Below are 23,629 nucleotides of genomic sequence, written 5' to 3'. Positions count from 1 at the left end.
AGGACGAAATAGAATCAATAAAGCTTTATCTCACAATATAGAAGACCAAGGTTCATTGTGATCGAACTTGGCTTCGACAGTAAAATACCAACCAGAGTTATGGGCATTATATTCATCAGTACCTTTGTTCTTAATTCATTCAGGGCTTTGTTCTTAACACTGGCATGTTACTACATTTGTCTTAGTATGAATAACTAAAGATATACATTGATCTGTGCCGTCACTATATAGGAGAGAGCAGAATTTTAAATTTAAAAGAATACATTCATCGATTAGTGTATATTTTATATTTTATTTGGCTACGTTTAATATTGTGTACTTTTTTGCAGAATATATGCGCGCTTTTAGTAATAATGGGGTTAATAAGAACGTTATTTTTTTACTGAGCAAATAGATGATATCTAATTCATAACTGTTACATCTTTATCAAATGTTGGACCTAGAAATTGCACTTACATGCAACCGTTGACATATATTTTTGTTTATAGCTTTATTTGCCCAAACAAGCATATTAACGGTTAGTCACAGTGATGCGTGGTTTTTGCAAACATAAGCAGACAAGAAAGGCACAAAAAAGGAAATACTAGTCAAATATTTCTTTCCGTGTACATAATTCAAAATATTACTTTAGAACCTATCTCTTTAAATTTTCGTAAGGTTACGGAAATCGTTAAACACTTTGTAACGTTATTAACTATTAATTAGTTACGATAAATTGTTTATCCAGATCGTTTGGTAGATATTTTCTCGACCCTAAATTCAAACTATCTCCTGTAATGTCATACTGTAATGGTTAACTTACTTAGCTTCTAGGGCCAGAGCGAACACACCGGCGGCTTCCGGTGCTGCTGCGGAAGTTCCGGAGTGTGTGGTTGTGCACTTCCCATACAGGTCTGTCGTAGCCTGCAACAATAATAATATGAGTTTACGTGGAATGTTCTCATTAAATATAAGTTCTTTGAAAGGAGGTCATACTAGATGACTTTCAAAATTCCTTTAATGAACTAGTTAAATTAATGTTTGGTATATCTAAGGGAGATAAGTTAATTTTTAAGCATATGGGTTTTCTGTTGCATATAAATATGTAAGCATATGTTGTGCTAATTTGAGAAATATTTTATAACCTGACGGGAGGTGTGAATTAGGGTTTGAGATTGTTTTCACCCTTCGGGACCATGCATCTACAAACAAGCTGTAATTTAATTTTTTCTACCACATAATGTTATAAATAACATATTTCCTTAGATTAAAAAATTACACAAAATATATAAAAATTAATTTACATACTAACAGTTTTTTTTTTTTTTTCCAGAAAATGAATATACTTTGCAAGACATGCAAAAATTACGCAAAAATTTACGTAATTAATGTAGAGGATACATAGCTTTGTGTAAATATGTTATAAACACATATCAAGCAAAACTATGAAAGTGTGTGTTGTTTATGATAAGCTTAATAACTAGAATTAGATATTTACAGTAATAATTTATCTTATTGCAATCATGCCTATTTATAGACCCATATGACAGTGTCAATTTCAATTATTATGTTTGCAGGAATTGATATTAATCTTAGGTATTGGTGTAATATCGAATATCAACTAGCTGTATATTGAACAAATATGTATCGGCTTACACAAACAAACCAAAGATAATAATGTAGATATGATTAATTCTATTCTCCATACTATTAGTGTCACTTTAAAAGCAGATTTAATTTTTTTTATTCAACACGACCAATACAAAGTATGATCGTTGTAGTCTCCTAAAGGAATTTATATTAAATACAATATTAAAATATGCACAATGGTCTTGTTGGATTCATATCTCTTTCATTTTTACAGATTTATAATTTCTACACTAACCCTTTTTAAAATAAACACCAATACTAAAAAAAAATTAAACAATTTACTTTGTTTCAAAAAAATTAATGAAAGAACAGTATGTTTACTAATACAGAATCACGAAATAACTATTGATGATAATCCGTAATGAAGCATAACATTTTAATCTAAACATGACACACATATCCTGCCTAATTACACCAATGGGTGGTTTACATGAGCCATGTTAGAAGCAGTGCATTTGCAAGTTGATGACGGGTCAAGGCTAGTAAATGGTCGTTTTGCTTACACTCGTGTTCGTGTTAGAGCTGCATCAGAGCTGAGTGGTCTTATTAATGTTCAGAGGCGAAGCCATGCCTCAACTCTCTCAACCCATTAATGTCCATCTTTGTCAAACTTTATCGCAGGTAATAGTTCATACCTTCAGCTTAAACCTAGTGGTTCTGATCTACAATTGAATAAAGACTGTCAAATATTATAGCTATATAGAAAAATTACGAATATTTGTTTCATTTATGGCCATAAGCATTAAGCTTCGATTTATTTATTAAAGACTAAACGAAAAAAACAGATAATTATTTAATGAAGATGTCAAATGTTAGGTTACAGAAAGATTGCGTGTTTTTGTAAGTATGGGATTTGAAAATGAATTACAATTATCAAAAAACAAATGAATCAAAGTGATGAAGAAGAATTTCCCGCAATTCGCAGGGATCCAAGAGATGGAGATATGTGGTAAATGATGCATTGGTCAAATATGATACGAGTGTCCATTTGCTCATGGTATCACATAAGAGATTCCGATAACTTCCTCAAAATCACCTCTATAATCGTCCTGGTCATCATTACCTACATTACCTATCATTAAGCTGTATCGCTTGCTTCCTCATCATTTTAGGTATTGAAGTTTAATCGCCAACTATGTGTTGAATCATGTTCATCGATACGCATTGCCAATGCATGTCCCAAATATAGGGAACTTTTATTTAAGATTTTAAAAGGTAAAACATGATGTAAAATATGTTATGCAGTAAAACGCAACTGTTCATTTGTCAGTCTGGTTCGTTCTACAATCAGGCGTCGGCGTAAGTTTTCCGAATAGTCCTTAGCAAAATTTCGGTTAGTCAGATTCAAGGTTTGATTGGCTGAGGTCCCTTTCGACTCGCCCGTAGGCTTTGTTACTTAGCGTTATTACTGTTTTAGCAGCATTTTTGTTGTCCTCGTAAGTAATGCGTAATTTTTGACTGTGCTCACCGATACGGCATTTCGGTAATCCGGCACTGTCCGAGACAAGAAAGAATCCGTATAAGTGAGTGTCATAATTGTTTTTGGTCTCATTGGAATGCCAATTGTGTGTCATTAGTCTATACAGGGTGATTGGTACTCAGTGTGACAAAATTTTTTTGGTGTAAGTACAAAGTAAATTAAGTGTGATGATGCATATCAAATGTTCCGAGTCTAAAAATTAGCTTCCCAAAAATTATTTTATGTTTTTTTTTTTTCAAAAATAACCATGCTGTTAAACTTAATACAGCGATTTCTCAACTACCTGTAAATGGAATTGTGTAGATAATGTCATTTTCGTGTTCTACATTAAATTTTGAACAAGAATAATAGAAAATAACGGAGGATCAGTTGTAAAAACTCTATTGTAAATAGATTAACAGATAAAAATTAAGATTTTTGATAAAAATTTAAAAAAACAATGGTCTATTGCATTTTTCACACCCTGTATACAAGAAAGTGTCGGAATATGTTAAAAACTGAGCCATTTTATAAGCTTTCCAACCATATGCTACACCATTGAGCTTTATGTCCGCTTATGTACGCTTTAGTGGTTTGAAGACTACAAAGCATGGTGTCTTTAACATTTAAAACATAGAAAGTCGGCATGTATTAAGCAAAAATTGTATTTTTGTTTCAGCTTGAACAGTAAAAACAGTAAAAAAGTTCCCTGTTTTCTGGTATTCAAACCACTAAAACAAACAACAAAATATCTAAACCTCAAGAGTGTAGCATATGGTTGGAAAGCTTATAAAATGGCGCAGATTTTAACATATTTTAGTTTTTATCTTTGAATCTTGAAGTTTTTATCTTGGAGTTTTTACAACTGATCCTCCGTCATTTTCTATTATTCTTGTTCAAGATTTAATGTAGAACACGAAAATGACATTATCTACTCAATTCCATATACAGGTAGTTGAGAAATCGCTGTATTAAGTTTAAAAGCATGTTTATTTTTGAAAAAAAAAACATAAAATAATTTTTTGGGAAGCTAATTTTTAGACTTGGAACATTTGATATGCATCATCACACTGCATTTACTTTGTACTTACACCAAGTCACACTGAGTACCAATCACCCTGTAGAATCGTTTTACCTCGTGGGCGCCGCTTGTGGCTCAAATTATGCGCTAACTGAAATTTGTCCGACCACTTGTTCCTTCTAAGGTAGAGTAATTTACCATTTAAGTGGTAAAAGTATACTTCTGAGCAATTCTAAGTATGTAGCTTGTGCTGTATGTCTAGGAACATTAGTTCACAGGTCATTACGAAAGAAAATCTTGTCGATAATTAAATTCAATATAGCAATAAATTGATTTGGACCCGCGCCAGGTGGCATGTTTCCCTGTCTGTTTAAGCCTGAGGGTATTTGACCCCAATTGACAAAATGTTACTTATAAAATTAAGATTCGTCCCGTTATCGCTGATGCACGACACGTACATCCACATAAAAAGCCAAACTGAGGATTGGAATTCTATATTTAGCTTTACTAGAATAGCTTACCGGTATGGCTTTTAAGAGATCAAACAAAGAAAATCACAGATAACCCATCCATTTATTGGATTTTAACAAAGTGTGTATATTTGAGCAAGAACCTGCAAACAACTAATATCAGATAAATGAAAAATATAATTACCACTCCAGTATTCGGGTCTTTGGCACCGTTGCTGAAGGTAGATGCAAGAGTCGAAGAACAGCTTTCATCGTAATGAGCGTTCTGTCCATCGTTGATTGCGGAGTTGATGGAAACCGTCCACATGCTAGCTGCGTATCCGTCACAGTTACAGTCGTCATCCTCACCTCCGTCACCACTGGCCCACACGTAGATGTTACCTAGCCCGTTCCTGCCCTGTAACAGCATAATGCACAAGTTGATAGTAACGGTCAACATTCTAGCTGCGTATCCGTCACAGTTACAGTCGTCATCCTCACCTCCGTCACCACTGGCCCACACATAGATGTTACCTAGCCCGTTCCTGCCCTGTAACAGCATAATGCACAAGTTGATGGAAACCGTCCACATGCTAGCTGCGTATCCGTCACAGTTACAGTCGTCATCCTCACCTCCGTCACCACTGGCCCACACGTAGATGTTACCTAGCCCGTTCCTGCCCTATAACAGCATAAAGCACAAGTTGATAGTAACGGTCAACATGCTAGCTGCGTATCCGTCACAGTTACAGTCGTCATCCTAACCTCCGACACCACTGGCCCACACGTAGTTGTTACCTAGCCCGTTCCTGCCCTGTAACAGCATAAGGCACAAGTTGATAGTAACGGTCAAACATTCTAACTGCGTATCCGTCACAGTTACAGTCGTCATCCTCACCTCCGTCACCACTGGCCCACACGTAGATGTTACCTAGCCCGTTCCTGCCCTGTAACAGCATAAGGCACAAGTTGATAGTAACGGTCAAACATTCTAACTGCGTATCCGTCACAGTTACAGTCGTCATCCTCACCTCCGTCACCACTTGCCCACACATAGATGTTACCTAGCCCGTTCCTGCCCTGTAACAGCATAAGACTTAAATTAAGCATACTTCCAAAATACTCAATGCTTGGTACAATAATTAACTAGCCTTACACAAGACGTTCAAACTCCTTACACAAATCCCAAGTTTTGTAAATTTTATCCAAGTGTGCTAATTTATATATTTACCAAATAAAAGTTCGGTTTTAATTGTGCTGTGCATCTTAGTTTTATTATAATTAGAGTGCATTAAATGTACTCTTATTATAATAGATTGACGATTACTAACGCAGAATTGTATCTATTTAAGAAAATGATGCATAACAACTGAGATACCTATTTTAAAGATTCATTTCAGATTTGTTTGGATTTGTTTGTGGTTTCTTATGTCAAAGCACGATTACAGCCGCATTATTTTTTTTCATTTACGTTGTACGACAGAGATACGGATGTTTATAACCTAACTAGGTCTCATTTTGGTAAACGTCTTACTGAAATTTCTCATTCAAAGCAATGTGGCTTGCCTCGGGCGTATTTAGACATAGAACTAAAAACTAATGTAAGTCTGTTCATCTTGGACAAAATTTAAATTTAAATAAGTTTTATAGGACTTTTGAATCTTCGTATTTACGGAGACTGCTTATCATTGTAACGAGTTTGCATCAGGATTTATGGTGATATTGTGTATAAGTTGGTATATTTTAATATAAAACTATAGTTACAACTCACAATTATACTATTAATTAACAGTCCTGGCTATGAAACATATCGGCCTCAGTCAGTAATAAGACTACAAGATCGTGCCACTTATTCAACACTGTGAGGGAATTTCTGTGTGTGTGTCGATTTCGTTATCTTATCGCCAAAGATAGTTCAGCAGTGCTGGGTTTAAATTTCCAGGGGTCGATGTGAATCAACAAAATATTGTTGTTCTGAAATTCCACTCAATATTAATTTCGTCTCAAATAATCTAAAGTGTCGATCGTCTGTGTTTAATCAAAATCCTTTATTGAAATGATAGGGTAACTCAGTGAAATGTGCGAACCAGTTGTCGCTATTCACTCATCATCGTTACCTTATCAGACGCGAGAGAAAACGTTGTCGTGTATAATCTATGTGTCGTGTTATCTGTTAATTCAATTCTCGCGTTAGAGTCTATTTCAAGAATTAGGTTCGATAGCTTGTACAGCTAGTTAGGATGCTGAATGTTCTTCGAGCAAACTAGGATCGGTATCAAAGGTTATAGGATCAAACTAAACCTTGCTACGCTCCGATCGTTACCCTAACCCCACGCAAATGCGCTCTATACAACCAAGAGGTTAAGGATAGATAGCATGCACAGCTAACTAGGATGCTGAATATACTTCAGCAATCTAGGATAGGTTACGGTAGGTTAATCGTTACCCAAACGCCCGTATGAACCTCGGTCGCTACCCTAAACCCCACGCAAATGCGCTCTAAACAACAAAGAGGGTAAGGATAGATAGCCTGCACAGCTAACTAGGATGCTGAATATACTTCGGCAATCTAGGATAGGTTACGGTAGGTTAATCGTTACCTAAACGCCCGTATACACCTCGTTCGCTACCCTAATCCCACGCAAATGCGCTCTAAACAACAATAAGGTCAAGGGTAGATAGCCTGCACAGCTAACTAGGATGCTGAATATTCTTCAAGCAATCTAGGATAGGTTACGGTAGGTTAATCGTCACCTAAACACCCGTATGCACCTCGTTCGCTACCCTAATCCCACGCAAATGCGCTCTAAACAACAATAAGGTCAAGGGTAGATAGCCTGCACAGCTAACTAGGATGCTGAATATTCTTCAAGCAATCTAGGATAGGTTACGGTAGGTTAATCGTTACCTAAACGCCCGTATGAACCTCGGTCGCTACCCTAAACCCACGCAAATGCGCTCTAAACAACAAAAAGGTTAAGGGTAGATAGCCTGTACAGCTAACTAGGATGCTGAATATACTTCAGCAATCTAGGATAGGTTACGATAGGGTAATTTGGATAACTACGACCCCCACTATCCTTTAAAGATCCCAATTAATCAACAGGCTAACGCTAGCTAAGTGAGCACTAAAACAGCTACCCTTAGCTATTTATAAAACAGCTATTCAGATGTGTAGTGAATACAAAAGCAAAACTGAGCAAAATCAAATGCTATATCGCTAGTCAATGTCGAGGATCCAATCACTAACAACTATAATCGACGGCTAACTATAAACTATTATTCCGGTAGTAGATTCGGTGTTAACTTTGATAGCTATCGATTTCAATACGATCGATAGTTCGGATCAGACGCAAAATAATAACAAAACGTCGAACAAAACACTGTTGTGTTGTGCGTGGCAAATAGGTTATGTCGTTATTAAATCGTAAACACCTTATAGCTAATTAATTGTGTCTCGTAACTCTCTCTACGTTGAATTAAGTACCAGAAATTCGTTAAGCATACAAGATAGGGTAGGAGGCTATAGAATGGCGTACACTGCCCAAAGGATGCTGCTTATACTTCAGCAAAAGGAGAGGTGTTTGGAGGGCAACATTGAGTTTATATGATGTTATACTACACAAGCTTAGGCTATTGTCACCCTCAAATTATATAGTTCTTCAATAACAACTAGGCTAAGGCTTAACCTATTAAATCACTCCTTAACTGCGATACAAGAGGGTTTAGGTAATTGAGTAGCGTGTTCCGCCCAAAGGATGCTGCTTGTGCTTCAGCAAAAGGAGGGATATTGGAAGGTGACACAGAGGTTATGTAATATAAGATGTGTTGGTAAAAATCCTTTAGAATACTCAATTGGCCTTACTCAACTTTTGCTTTCCTCAATAGCCTAGTGTATGCTAACTCGTTTGGATTTTATATTGCTAGTCGGCAAAATTTCTTTAACTTCAAACTAATTATTTCACAATTTAAAATCTAAATTAAATTGCAAAAAATACCAATTGATCACTGATCAAAATCGAAAACCTCGTTTATCGTGAACAAATTATCGCAAATCAATTAATCAATATCGATCGTGAATATCAAAACGTAAAACTACTAATTTCCCTGAATCATAAGATGATATCAAGTAGGCACTATACCTTAGAGAGAGACGTGTTGATTGGGTCACAAAATGGCACAGACTGTCCGGCGGCGCCCGGTCCCAGTGGTTTTGTTGCACGTCTGGGCCGGTCATGCGCAGAAACCAGTTTTGGCAGTCCGACTCGGCCTCGGCGGCGGCTACATCGGTGCTCGCGCTAACTACTTGAGCCTCGCCTCGCCATGCTTAACCTCAAAATCGTTGATCGTTCGTACTACTATGATGATCCTCAAGTAAAAACATTTTTGTCTTCCGATTTCAGCCGTGATATGATAAAAAAAGGTGAGGTGTAAAAAATCAACCCTTACATCCTCCACTCACTTCGTGGAAACAAAAAAAAGAAACAGAAAAAGAAAAAAAAACATTCTCAACTTCTTCTAAACCAAAATTCAAATTCTTCGAAACTAAAACACAAATAACTTCAATGTCCTTCGATTTGTAGATCCTACTCCTGGGATCTAAAAATATTTGCAATCTTCTACGGAGTAAAGAAATGAAACTTCTTAACATCAAAACAAAACTGAGCTTACTCAAATGGCTCACTTCCACGCTGGTGGGGGACAAGTCCCAACTTTCGAATATTGATCCTCTTGATCTCGTTCGTCCCGGGTATCTGGATCTTCATAGTTCGTCTTTTCCCTCGTCTCCTTGCTGGACGATTGGGTCGATTCTCATCGGACTCGGCTCTCGGAGTGTTCGTAGGGATCACTTCAAATTTCGTTGGCGATTTCTTCTTCGGTGGGGGTGCAGGGGTATTCGGGATGGCCAATTTCTTCCGATCAAATCGAGTAGCAGCAGTCTGGTTTGGATGATCTTGACTAACCACTCGAACACTGTAAGCACAAGAGGGTTCAGGCTCCAGCCCACAAACTGTGGTGTCTTCTATCTCGGCTCGTTTCCCTGACGGCTGGGTAGAATCGTTGACACTTGGAACAGTCCGGCATGGGCCTAGGAAATCCTCTTCGATTTTCACGGCTAGTATGTTCAATTTTCTTATCATGTCCATGCCCAAGATTATAGGTGTGCCTAATCTAGGAAGGTGGACTACTTCCAGCTCGTGGTTCACACCTCTTATAGTGGATGGCAGGGTAAAACACCGGTTCAATGTCATTTCCGAGTTGTTGGCCATGACAACCTTGACTTCTTGATTTTCTAGTTGCACCTTCCGTTCAATAAAATCAGCGACCTCGTCACCTATTAGGTTTATCGTGGAACCAGTGTCAATCAGTGCTTTAAAATCTCTACCAAACATCGAAACCTTTATGTACGGCCTCAGGTCTTTCGTTACTCTTTCTGAGTTATAACAGTGAATGGTGCCTAACTGGAAGTTGGAGGTCGTTGCACTAGGTCGGATCTCGGACTCCGGCGACCTCCGTGGTCCATCGTCCGTCTCTCGTTTCCCGACTTCGAGCAGTCACAAGTTGTTGTCCTCGCTCCTGGCTTCTTGCAGTTAAAACATCTAAGTATTCTTGGTTCCTTGCAGAAACTGAAGGTATGTCCTGTCTTCTCGCAGTTCCAGCATGTCCTCGAATCGGCCGATCGCCTCTCATCATCGCAGTATCGTCGATTCTGATACTCTCTTTCATTCATGGTCCTTGCCGTATATCGATTTGCGTCTGCAGGTTCACCTCTAACTTGGTTGCTGGCCTTAGATTCAACTGTTGCCGTATGATGCGAGAATTTCGGTGCCAATCTACTACGTCCATGGTAGGCAGTTTCGGGTACCAACGCCTGGGCTGGATTCGGCGGGGTTACATATTCATTTCGTTCTCGCAAGCAGGTCTCATAATCTTCAGCGACTTTGATCAGACTTGGCAAGTTTACAAAGTCTCGTCTACGAACATACGTCTTATAGCTCGGGTGCATGTTTCTATAAATTCGATCTAACTTTTCATGCTGCGAATATCCTCCTCTCCTTCGAATCAAGGTCGAGATGGCTACAACGTAGGGGTTGAACAACTCCCCTTCCCCTTGTGTTCTCTTTCTAATTTCGTCATCTAAGTGAAGTAAATAGCCGGGAGGTAAGTACTGGATTTGAAAATCCCTGACAAAGTCCATGAAGTCACCCCAAAATTCTCGATTATTCCTATACCATAGGATCGCACTGTCTTTCAATAGCTCGGGCAACGCCTTCAACATCAACTCAGGGGTCACACTATACGATTCCATCAATTCATTCAAGCGCTCTAAGAAGGAGATGGCATCCGATTCTTTCCTTCCATCGAATCTCAAATTCCATTTCCTAACGGTATTACAAAGGGAGGCAGTGTTCGACAGTCTTGGTGAATCTACGTCACCTGCCACCATTGGCTCTTCGCGTCCACTCGTGTGGTTAAAGCCAAAATCCAATTGTTCTGCCAAACCACCTTCATCATTTGATTGAGTGCGTGCGAAGACTGGGGCATAAGACTTCATCCTTATCGGAGTAAGCATCGAGGTTCGCCTCTCGGGAACCCCCACAATTGATCGAGCTGTCTGGTGTGTAGTTGACCAGGTCGCTTGGCGTGGCTTTGAAGCTTGTGTCATCAGCCGTCTGACCTCGTTAAAATCAGCATCAGGTGGAAGACCCAGAAGTTCTCGGATGCTCACGGCTTCTAACTCCAAGGATGCACCCGCTGGTGCTTCTTGAGATGCTTGGTGGAACTCATCATCCTCTTCAATCGCCTCCTTTCCAGCCCGTTGTCGTAACCGTCGAACAAGTTCTGCTCTAAGCTGATTAGCGTTTCCTTCTGGTACAGTTCCCAGCTTGCCTAGCTCGTCTTCAAGCTGTGATCTTGATAACTTGTAGACCCAGCTGACCCTTACTTCTGCATCCGAGGGTGGTCGTTGAGCTGTTCCAGCTGCCGTAGAGCTAGTAGTCGTAGTAGTGGATGTCCGTAGGTCCGCTCCTCCAGACGAGGTCGTGACCGTAGCGATAGGTTGTTGCTCGCCTCCTTGTGACGAAGCGCTCCCGTTGTCGCCTTCTTCCATAATATTCAATGCCAGGAGAATCTTGAAGGGTCTAAGGAATCTCTCTACGTGATAGAACATCGTTGTTCCTCAAATAAATGGTCTAAAATTCAAATTTCTACTTTTCTTTCAACAATTTCCAAATTTTCGTCGATAACTACTTATTCAGTGGTCCCTGTTCGGGCGCCATAAATATGTGAGGGAATTTCTGTGTGTGTGTCGATTTCGTTATCTTATCGCCAAAGATAGTTCAGCAGTGCTGGGTTTAAATTTCCAGGGGTCGATGTGAATCAACAAAATATTGTTGTTCTGAAATTCCACTCAATATTAATTTCGTCTCAAATAATCTAAAGTGTCGATCGTCTGTGTTTAATCAAAATCCTTTATTGAAATGATAGGGTAACTCAGTGAAATGTGCGAACCAGTTGTCGCTATTCACTCATCATCGTTACCTTATCAGACGCGAGAGAAAACGTTGTCGTGTATAATCTATGTGTCGTGTTATCTGTTAATTCAATTCTCGCGTTAGAGTCTATTTCAAGAATTAGGTTCGATAGCTTGTACAGCTAGTTAGGATGCTGAATGTTCTTCGAGCAAACTAGGATCGGTATCAAAGGTTATAGGATCAAACTAAACCTTGCTACGCTCCGATCGTTACCCTAACCCCACGCAAATGCGCTCTATACAACCAAGAGGTTAAGGATAGATAGCATGCACAGCTAACTAGGATGCTGAATATACTTCAGCAATCTAGGATAGGTTACGGTAGGTTAATCGTTACCCAAACGCCCGTATGAACCTCGGTCGCTACCCTAAACCCCACGCAAATGCGCTCTAAACAACAAAGAGGGTAAGGATAGATAGCCTGCACAGCTAACTAGGATGCTGAATATACTTCGGCAATCTAGGATAGGTTACGGTAGGTTAATCGTTACCTAAACGCCCGTATACACCTCGTTCGCTACCCTAATCCCACGCAAATGCGCTCTAAACAACAATAAGGTCAAGGGTAGATAGCCTGCACAGCTAACTAGGATGCTGAATATTCTTCAAGCAATCTAGGATAGGTTACGGTAGGTTAATCGTTACCTAAACGCCCGTATGAACCTCGGTCGCTACCCTAAACCCACGCAAATGCGCTCTAAACAACAAAAAGGTTAAGGGTAGATAGCCTGTACAGCTAACTAGGATGCTGAATATACTTCAGCAATCTAGGATAGGTTACGATAGGGTAATTTGGATAACTACGACCCCCACTATCCTTTAAAGATCCCAATTAATCAACAGGCTAACGCTAGCTAAGTGAGCACTAAAACAGCTACCCTTAGCTATTTATAAAACAGCTATTCAGATGTGTAGTGAATACAAAAGCAAAACTGAGCAAAATCAAATGCTATATCGCTAGTCAATGTCGAGGATCCAATCACTAACAACTATAATCGACGGCTAACTATAAACTATTATTCCGGTAGTAGATTCGGTGTTAACTTCGATAGCTATCGATTTCAATACGATCGATAGTTCGGATCAGACGCAAAATAATAACAAAACGTCGAACAAAACACTGTTGTGTTGTGCGTGGCAAATAGGTTATGTCGTTATTAAATCGTAAACACCTTATAGCTAATTAATTGTGTCTCGTAACTCTCTCTACGTTGAATTAAGTACCAGAAATTCGTTAAGCATACAAGATAGGGTAGGAGGCTATAGAATGGCGTACACTGCACAAAGGATGCTGCTTATACTTCAGCAAAAGGAGAGGTGTTTGGAGGGCAACATTGAGTTTATATGATGTTATACTACACAAGCTTAGGCTATTGTCACCCTCAAATTATATAGTTCTTCAATAACAACTAGGCTAAGGCTTAACCTATTAAATCACTCCTTAACTGCGATACAAGAGGGTTTAGGTAAATGAGTAGCGTGTTCCGCCCAAAGGATGCTGCTTGTGCTTCAGCAAAAGGAGGGATATTGGAAGGTGACACAGAGGTTATGTAATATAAGATGTGTTGGTAAAAATCCTTTAGAATACTCAATTGGCCTTACTCAACTTTTGCTTTCCTCAATAGCCTAGTGTATGCTAACTCGTTTGGATTTTATATTGCTAGTCGGCAAAATTTCTTTAACTTCAAACTAATTATTTCACAATTTAAAATCTAAATTAAATTGCAAAAAATACCAATTGATCACTGATCAAAATCGAAAACCTCGTTTATCGTGAACAAATTATCGCAAATCAATTAATCAATATCGATCGTGAATATCAAAACGTAAAACTACTAATTTCCCTGAATCATAAGATGATATCAAGTAGGCACTATACCTTAGAGAGAGACGTGTTGATTGGGTCACAAAATGGCACAGACTGTCCGGCGGCGCCCGGTCCCAGTGGTTTTGTTGCACGTCTGGGCCGGTCATGCGCAGAAACCAGTTTTGGCAGTCCGACTCGGCCTCGGCGGCGGCTACATCGGTGCTCGCGCTAACTACTTGAGCCTCGCCTCGCCATGCTTAACCTCAAAATCGTTGATCGTTCGTACTACTATGATGATCCTCAAGTAAAAACATTTTTGTCTTCCGATTTCAGCCGTGATATGATAAAAAAAGGTGAGGTGTAAAAAATCAACCCTTACAACACTCATCTTTATTCGTACTTGTCTTAAAATACCTACTTTAGTATGGTCGCGATTTCAGATAAAAGTATAAAAAGTATTATAAATAAAAGTTAAAAGTAAAACTATTCTAATTAAATTACTTAAATATTAATACAGTTTCTTGTTTGAACAAAACCTGAGCGAAATGTTTCGATGTGTAACTTCAAATACTATTCTCTATCTCATTTAACAGTTGAAATAACATCCTTATAAAGCTAGTTTTCTTTATTGTAGATTGAGCGAACAACGATTAACACACCTTTCATATGATCTATGTTTTGCACGGGTATTTCATTGGCAGCAAACGTCGATCATTGATTGACGTCTGCAAAGCTGATGATCACGTATGGTTGTATATGGCCACATATTACCTTTTCTGAGTGATCAGGTTGATGCTTCATTAGCTTATCGTGATTGGCATGGGGGATCATGTTTATTGATGCTAGGGAATGAATGTATCACAAAGCTATGATTGGCATAACTCTGTTCGATTATAGATTTGTTCTCTAGTACTAACGAGAATCTACACTATTTGTATAAATAATTACTTTTAGAAAACAGTTGGGAAACCTTGGGCTTTGTCATATGGAATAAGTGAGAGAGAACATATTATATTTTCTTGTACGTGCCTATTGCAATCTGGGTTATCATTCATTTACTGAACTTAAATAATATATTTAATGTGAATATCAACTTTTAAACATTCAAACTACAATTCTGAAGCTGTTCACAACGCAGTGCGTAGTTTGTTAATATTCGAGGGAATCCCGTTTTGTATACGATTACTGAAAGATGACCAAACATTTTTAGTGGTCTTTGAATACAGTATATAGTACACTACTTTATTTACAGTAGGTTAATGTTTGTTTTAATGTATCTGATTTTAAGTGTTAGGTACCCCTTTAAACAAGTAGTCTCGCATGTTTACAGTAAACGATGTAATAAACAATATTCTCGTTGAATAAATCGTTCAAACCTTTTCTATATTTGCTTGATTTTCCAGACAATTTGTTTGTAAAGCAGTGAGTGTAGAGTGGTGAGTGGTGAGTGGTGAGTGGTGAGTGGTGAGTGTAGAGTGTTCTCCACACTAATGGGGGTTGTGTGTACACATGATGTGAAGATATTGTTTGCGGTGCCATTGATATTGAGGGCGGTGGGTCATGGGCTACAAAACTGTCCCTACATTAATGGAGGCCGAGTACGGTAGGTGTGGAGCTACTGTATGTGAGTTATGTTAGTCAAGGTATGTGAATAAAATCCTATCTGTTGTATTTTTTTTTACAAAAAATATTTAGCAAGGTAGTCTCAATTCACAACGCCTTTAATGCGCTTGCTTGGTAATTTATATATTACTATTTATTGTATACAAGACTAAATTAGCTTAATTTTGCTCTCAATTGTATTAAATAGCGGCTCTTTAAAGTTCAACAGCTCTACAATTAAACAACTTTACGTTGGCCTTACTATTATAAGCCCTGGGATTAATATGAGTATAACAAAATTAGTATTTCGAAAATAATTATTCCACTGAATTAGTATGATCATTATCATACAAAATGTGTATATCCAATGTGTAATCTTGTATAAAGATTTATTGTATTTCGTTACTTAAAGTCATTCTCATTCAAATGGTTATGTTCATATTCCATGGATTATTCACAAATATTTCCTGGCTATAAAATAAGACGTGCCATATTACACACAATTGACAGATTAATTTTCCTCACAAACTATGTATTACTTTCAATTTATCAATACAACACCATGAATTTAGCAAGACTACATTAAAAGCCAAAAGTTTGTATGATCAAACTTGCGTGTTATGAGAATCAGTTTTAGATACAGTCTAATTCAGCTCAATTTGCACAGACGGCCACAGATAATAGGATTAATACATATTATTTTTACCAGTCATCTGTTACGTAAAAAGAAACGCAGTTTATGAAGTAAATCATACTTTTAAATCCAGGAAAATGTTTATGTAAGATGACGCAGCATCTAGGTCACAATAAACTTATAATTAGAAGGTAGAGGTTGTCGCAGTCACGTCATCAACGTAGAGTGGGTGTTACTTAGTGATCATCATGAAGCTCAGTAGCAACAACATGGATCTAACGAGGTTTTGATCAACACCGACCAAGGACCAATGGCTCCATGTGTCGACACGAACACGTCATATAAATTGGTTAACTATGGTGTATAATCTCATGCAGAACGGATAGATTAGCACAGCTATACCATTGTAGTTGTGCAAACCTAACTGGAATTGCTACGGCCACTCCATACAGCTGAGTTTGCCCAACTCATTGCTAGGTTTACCAACAATCAGTGGTGTAAATTATGTTGAGGGGAGTGGATGAAGGGGATTGTTGAGACAGGTTAGGTAGAGACAGGTTAGGTAAATCATTAGTGTTCGTTGTAATGACATACAATCACCGACATTATTATGTAACCAATGTAGTTAAGATCGCGTGTGACTAATTGTTAAGCGATGTGACAATTTATATGCAAATCAACGAAATAATTGGAATTTTTATCGATATTGTTGTAGACGTTTCTATTATAACACAAGTTTTCATCAAAACTTTATTTTGTGCTTCGTGGGCATACACTATTTTGTTGGAAACACAGTTTTCAACTTTGTCGAAGAAGTTTTATCGTTTATATTGAACATTAAACATTGCCAGCGTTGAGTTGGAAAAAACGGTTAATTTTTCAAACAAACCTTTTTTTCTACTATTTAGTGCAATTGTTATGACAATAATTCTCAAGCTCACCGAACTAGGCCAGAGGTTATCAAGGATAAGAGGGTGTGTTCAGGATAGGGCATGTTAACGTGAGAAGATTCACTGACGAAAAGTCTTTTACGGGGCAGGTTATTATATTACCGAATTTCCTATATAGGGAATAAGCTATTATTGTAGTACTCATGGTAAGACCTGGACCCGGGATCGATTTAATTTTTCGTTTTGATGTCCCTAGAGGCCAAAAACACCATCGTGTCCGTTGGCGCGATAACTCGAGCAAAAATGGTCCGATTTCAATTAAATTTGGTACAAACGTGTAAACCTACATTTATTCGAAAAACAGAAAGTAAATAAAGATACGTCTTATAACACTTAAAACATATATTTACGCTTATACTGTTACTCACAAGACGGTAAATATACAAAAGATGATAAGTACAAAATGTGATGATGATTGGAGTGTCCAATCGAAATCGATCACCACTTACCGTCTTTTGTATATTTACCGTCTTGTGAGTAACAGTATAAGCGTAAATATATGTTTTAAGTGTTATAAGACGTATCTTTATTTACTTTCCGTACATTTAATAACACGTACAATGCTGATCAAGAAGTTATTTATTCGAACGAGTTCGCGAACCAGCATAATCGGACCATGGGAACGGGGTTTATGGGGGGTTTTATGGGATAAAAATGGGGTTTTCCCATTTATGACACTGAAAAAAAATGCAATTTATTTTTAAACCGTTTAGGAAAGCTTAAAAAAAGAAATAATTTTGTATATGCCTAACGGTCACGGAGAAAATTCAAAAATAGTGTAATTTAAAATTCTTATGGAGAAAATGAAAACTTTTGTAGTTTACTTGTTTATGGGTATATATTAATAAAATTTGGAAAATTTATTTATTTCATACTATACTATTGACGTATGGTCAAAAAACACTCTTTACCTTCCCCGTAGCAGCAAACCTAAGCACTCGTAAAAATCTAATGTTATTTAAATTGGGAATAAATATGTCTTATTTATGGAAATATTTTAGTAAAAATGTAATCAGACAAATTGAAATTCGCTTAAGCTGCAGGTTTGCTGCGGCGGGGTATTTTCCCCATTTAAAGTGATTAAATTATTTATTTTATACAGCAAGATTGTATTGAGAAAAATATCATTTCATTTATGAATTATTTTATTTGCGTACTCACTGATAGGAAAGATTCGGCGAAGTATATATAATTGGTTTAGATGTGGTTGGAAGTATTCGGATTTAATGCGGATTTAGCTGTAGAACCTAACATTTGAAAGATAACTCAACAGTGATTAATTACAATGAGTGATTCCCTAAAGGTTTGATGGACGGTTATTTCTGTTTTTAAAACAATATGTTTAACAAGGATCCTAATGGCTAATAATGTAAACCATTACATTGAATTGCATTTAATCTGGGCTGAATAAATATTGTACTCGTATATAATTAACAAATATAAGCTAACATCTCATAGATTTTGTATCGTAATTAAGAGCAGTACCACTGTTGACATGTTATGATATAGTGTTAAAATAAGGAATTAACACCTCAATTCTTAAGGAGTTTCCATACAACACAAAAAAGCTTTACTTCTCACCACAACTATTTTTAATGATAACAATATCAAAACATGCAATAGGTACGTTGTTTGACGTATTGAGTGTCAATGACTGACCTCATTGACTCCTCGGACGATGGCCCTCATGGTGGCGTTCCTAGGCCCATCCACGGTCTTGCCGTCGTCTGTGGGGCCCCATGAGGCGCTGTAGATGTCTATGAGGTTGGGCTCGTGTCCCATCGAGTTGGCCTCTATCAGATCAGTCATGTATGGCTGGTCCAGCATGCGAATGCCTGTAAAACATAACACCAACTTGGTCAAACAAACCTACAATCGACAATTACAGTTCTGTATAACTGACGAGCAATTTACAATGCAGGACATAACCTATTGCAGTAGGTCTCATAGTATGGATTAGGTCTCACCTGGGCCCAGGATGACCTGGCCCCGGGACCGTTTTACCTTTTAGTTTTTATGTCCACAGAGCATAAAACACAATCCGTTCAAATTCCTACATAGGCTATATAATTAAATATTATACGTTTATAGTTAGTGAATAAAATGAATTTTAAAGGTTACTGGTGGTTTATTAATATGTTAAACATTGCTTATTTAACCACCTAAGGACCGAAAAGAAAACGTAGGTATAATGATTCTTATTGTGTAAAAACAAACAAATTCAACTTCAACTTCAAATTCTTTTTTAATATTTGAGCTAAAATACGCCCAGTTGAAATTCGTATTTTAAAACCGATAGATTTTGTTTTAATGAAAATGCAAACCTATCAGATGAGCATTCTAAATTTTAAATTTCAATAGAAAAAAGGGGTTTTCGTTTTTATTCGTATAATAATTGTTGAAAACAAATGGCATACTCAAGTTCCAAGACTTGAATTGAAAATCTAAAGCCAGTTTGCAAGTCTGCACACCCAGTTGCATATTTAGATGTATAATATGTGGGAATAAATTCTAAAACAAACTAGCCTTATCAAGAACAAACTTTCAATGTAGCGTATTAAATAATCCCATGGGTCCGAAATGTAAAGATTTATCAAATATATACTGTAGATAAATTTAAGTAAAAAGCAAATCAGGAAAATGGAAACTCGCTTAGTTTGTAGGTTTGCTGTGGTTGGGGCATTGATGTCCATCTATAAAAGGTTTTGCAAAACTTTCCGTGTATTAATTATTACTAGAGGTCGTCCAGTGGTCGAAACTCGACCAAAAATATTTAATGTACAGACTTCTTTATTTTCATTCCACACTTTGAATAGAACATGTGATTGGAGTTTCTTCCATTTGTTTTGATTTTCTGTTTATATTTCGTTGTTATTTCGTCACCAGCATGACAACTCATAATATCCATGTTAAATTTTTCAAAATTCTAAATTCATTTTTTGTGCTTATTTTTGAGCCTATTTTAATTTATAAAGGGATTCTGCACACCTACAGGAAAATAGCTTTCTAACAGTATGCGTAGATTTTCCCTACGATGCACACGAGCTGAGAAAAAAGGTTTTAAAGAAACATGCTTGCCTATTAATATATAGATAGATAAAAGTATATCGAAGGATTGCTTTTATTAGACCACAACACAACTGATGTTGCCACATATCATACATATCCCATACACAAATACTAGGATTAAACTGCATTTAATACCACTTCAATATCTCGCTTGAAATATAAAACTCCCACACAATATCCAGATACTATTATTTTATAGGTATTATTTGAGTCGATGATTCAAAATAAAAAGAGCCTTCACTAATAATACGATTGACTTCCTACACATTTAATTTCATAAATGATAGGCTTACTACTAATGATACTGTTAAAGAACATTATTGTTTCTTGTTTTATGCCATATTTAAGATGGAAATGTGTATATGGCTTCATTTAAACGCATTCGCTTTATTTAAGAGAAAATAATTAATTCGTTTTTTTGATAATGTATTTCATCAAAACGGAGCATTGATTGAACAGGGACCACTAACAGCATTTGCACTTTTCAGGACGTGTAAAAACCACTCCACTTTTATTATAAAGCTGTCTTGTAAGTTATTTTTAAGTTCTCTTAAGAAGCAGGTTAAAGATTGGTTAGCAGTTCCGTAAATCCGTTGCCACAAATACATATTATATAAATACTAACTCTTTACTCACTGTGCTCAACAAATAACTATGTATTTACTAGTGATGTCTTTTAACATTTAATAGTTTAGTAGCATCTTACAACATCAGTAGAAAATCAACAGTTCCACAGATAAACTGTTTGCACACTTGACGTCTATCAAGAGATGTTGTTTATTTTGACTTTGTTTTGTTCTGCTCCCTTCCTTATATAGTTTGTGTTTTGTATACAAATATATTTTTGAGAAAAGTGTAATGTAGTATCTCTGAACGATTTTGTTATAGGTGTTTACTTTAAAGTATTACCTTGGATTAAAGACTCATTTTAATCGTTAGTATTACTTACTGCATTTAATTAATTATCAATTCATTGTTATATTTTTCTTTACTCGTATTTAAATTTGAAAAATACGTATATGTGATTTCACCGTGGCATAGCTTTTAAATAATTAATTTTGGTAACTCGAAAAATTGTATATTTTTTATATTGTAATGATGGTTATAAATTGGTTCAATTACAAATCTACATTAATATGACAATTTTATTTAGTATTTATTCCAATCAAACGCTAAACTTATTTTTTTTATTTATTGTTCTTTTAGAGATATTTTGACAATCTCTGCATTTCAAGAGAGTTTAACATTGGACCATTTATTGCCCATTTATTGGACCATTAAGAGTCAAGTGTCTCTTAGTGCAGTTGAACAATAATTATGGGTTCAAAACCCTTTATAGCTTCATTTTCAAGACATGGACCTGGAAATTATAGGAGCTCTCAATATAAAACTAAGCTATTTTTGTAACTACGATGTTTCAACTACAACAATAGCCGTACTTGAATGAAAATTAAATTAGGTCTAAATCAAAAGTTTATACAAAATGTGTCATGTTTCGGAGACCATCTCTAATAACTTGGTTGCTAAGAGACGTGACAGACGGCTGTGTCCGAGGCCTGTCTGTGAGATTGGCAGGTGTTATTACACCACCTGTTACACGACGATATGGGTCATCAGACCTCAACACTTGACAACCTAATTTCCTGGTCTCATCAATACAGAATTTCAACATCTTCAATGTACAATACGAAAGCTTAAAATTAAAAAGAGTTGTTATTTTTAAGGAAGTATCACGCAGCTTACTGCAAGTATAATTATAACTCGTTAACATTATCAGAAAGTCTACTACCTCTAAAGTTTTAGGGGTTTCGAATGTTTTTTGTAGCGTAGAATGGTAATAAATTCTAAAGTAAAAACCAAACTAAATTGGTTTAAATAAAACTTCAAAGAAAATTATTACTGAAATTGAAAGTATTCGACAAAATCAGCCGTAAAATTTAAGTCCATACTTATTGTTCTGTTAATCATATTTTACTAAGTTATGTCTGTATTTCATGTTTATTTCAGTAAACAAATTTGTAGATTTGAAAATATTAATGAGTTTGTAATCCTACCAAACATAAACAAAAGGATTAGTACTGATATTTCTGGCTAAACAGAAGGAAGTTTCTCTTATGACACACAAAGCGAATAGTTTGAGGCGATCAGACAAAGCAAGATAAACAAGTATCTCTTTTATTTCACTTGTTTTCGACATGGTTATGAAAGATAAGAATGGCATTTTAGATTTACTCTCTAAGAATAAATCCTACGAAGAATACAGTTTAGAACACAATCACTGTGTAATTGAGCTGCACAGGAGTGGGCGTGTTTTAATTGATACTTGACTGACCTGCAATTTTAGACTCGTAGGCGACGCCGACGCCACAGACGCCGTTGTCCCGCGCCGCCGCCACCTCGCCCGCACATCTGGTGCCGTGGCTGTGACATCACAACAAGACATCAGTCACATCAACTAAGCTACACATATTGGGTAGAAAAAAGTCCCAGGAAATACAAATATTTGAAACAGTAATCAAGAGTAATGGAGCTTCAAAACTTGGTAAAAGTTCAAGTTACTGGTCATTAAAATCATTTAAAACATTATTAAGTGATATGCCACCTCTTCAGGGGGACGGTCGGTCAGGAGTCAGAAGAAAATCTTAAATTTAAGCATAGGCTAGAACTTAAATAAAATTAAAGGTCTTTGTTAGTAGAATACAATGCCGCTAAACCCGAACTCCAACAGAAAACAGAGTCCAGAATGACAGCTGTTCAAATATTCATTTAAGCCCACCCGCTAACAGTCGGAAGAACTCATAAACGTAAGCATATGTCGATAAGCACATCAAACTAAAGGTCTTTATTAGTAGGAAGCAATTAGTGCAGTAGAAATAGTGTTTGAGGTGGAACTAATTGCAACATAAATTATTCCAGTTAGAAATGGTAGGTAATACACTTATAAAAAACATACTAAAAATATACATTTGTACTGTTACGCAAAATACGGTTTTTTGGCCACCATTTAAAAAAGTGTAAAATTTTTTATTATTGTTAAAAAATCTGGCTTGGTATCAAATTATAGAACATCTCATGCTGGAAAAGAATATAATGGTTGAATTTAAAATATACTGTTAACAGTGATGCACTATGGGCGAAAAAAGGTGCGTTTAAAAACGTGGCATTTGAGATTTTTTTTTTATATGTTATTTTATACTTTCAAAATTTGTTTTTTTCATTTTTGACCCTTAAAACGTAAAATTTCCCAATTTCTCTCTAGACCTTTTTAAAGAGCTTAAAAAACAAATAGTTAAATCAAAGGGTTTTTGTACGATTATTGGTAACGGGGAAAATTCAAAAAATTGGAAATTTAAAATCCCCATGTTATTCTTATGGAGAATATGGTCAAAAGTTGTAGTTTCCTTGTTTATGGATATATTTTGAAAAAACTTTGCAGATTTATTTATTTTATACTAAACAATTAATATTTTACTAA

At 36.5% G+C, this 23,629-nt stretch overlaps 1 protein-coding gene across 1 annotated transcript in view; it reads right to left on the bottom strand.

The window, feature by feature from the left end:
- Positions 1 to 23,629, bottom strand: part of LOC128985528 (neuroendocrine convertase 2) — a 105,707-nt gene that overhangs the window by 10,617 nt on the left and 71,461 nt on the right. Inside the window, exons 6-9 of the mRNA XM_054405116.1 lie at positions 22,487 to 22,575; positions 18,745 to 18,920; positions 4,764 to 5,108; positions 803 to 903 (exon numbers count right to left, since the gene is read on the bottom strand). Coding sequence (XP_054261091.1) covers positions 803 to 903; positions 4,764 to 5,108; positions 18,745 to 18,920; positions 22,487 to 22,575 — 711 coding nt within the window. The remainder of the gene's footprint in view (positions 1 to 802; positions 904 to 4,763; positions 5,109 to 18,744; positions 18,921 to 22,486; positions 22,576 to 23,629) is intronic.

This window comes from Macrosteles quadrilineatus, unplaced genomic scaffold (assembly GCF_028750875.1).
Source record: "Macrosteles quadrilineatus isolate MER2022 unplaced genomic scaffold, UCM_ALF_1.0 Scaffold_1__1_contigs__length_201487025, whole genome shotgun sequence".
NCBI classification, from domain to species: Eukaryota; Metazoa; Arthropoda; class Insecta; order Hemiptera; family Cicadellidae; genus Macrosteles; species Macrosteles quadrilineatus.
Note: the sequence above shows the minus strand (reverse complement) of the source record. Positions and strands in the feature narration are given on the sequence as shown.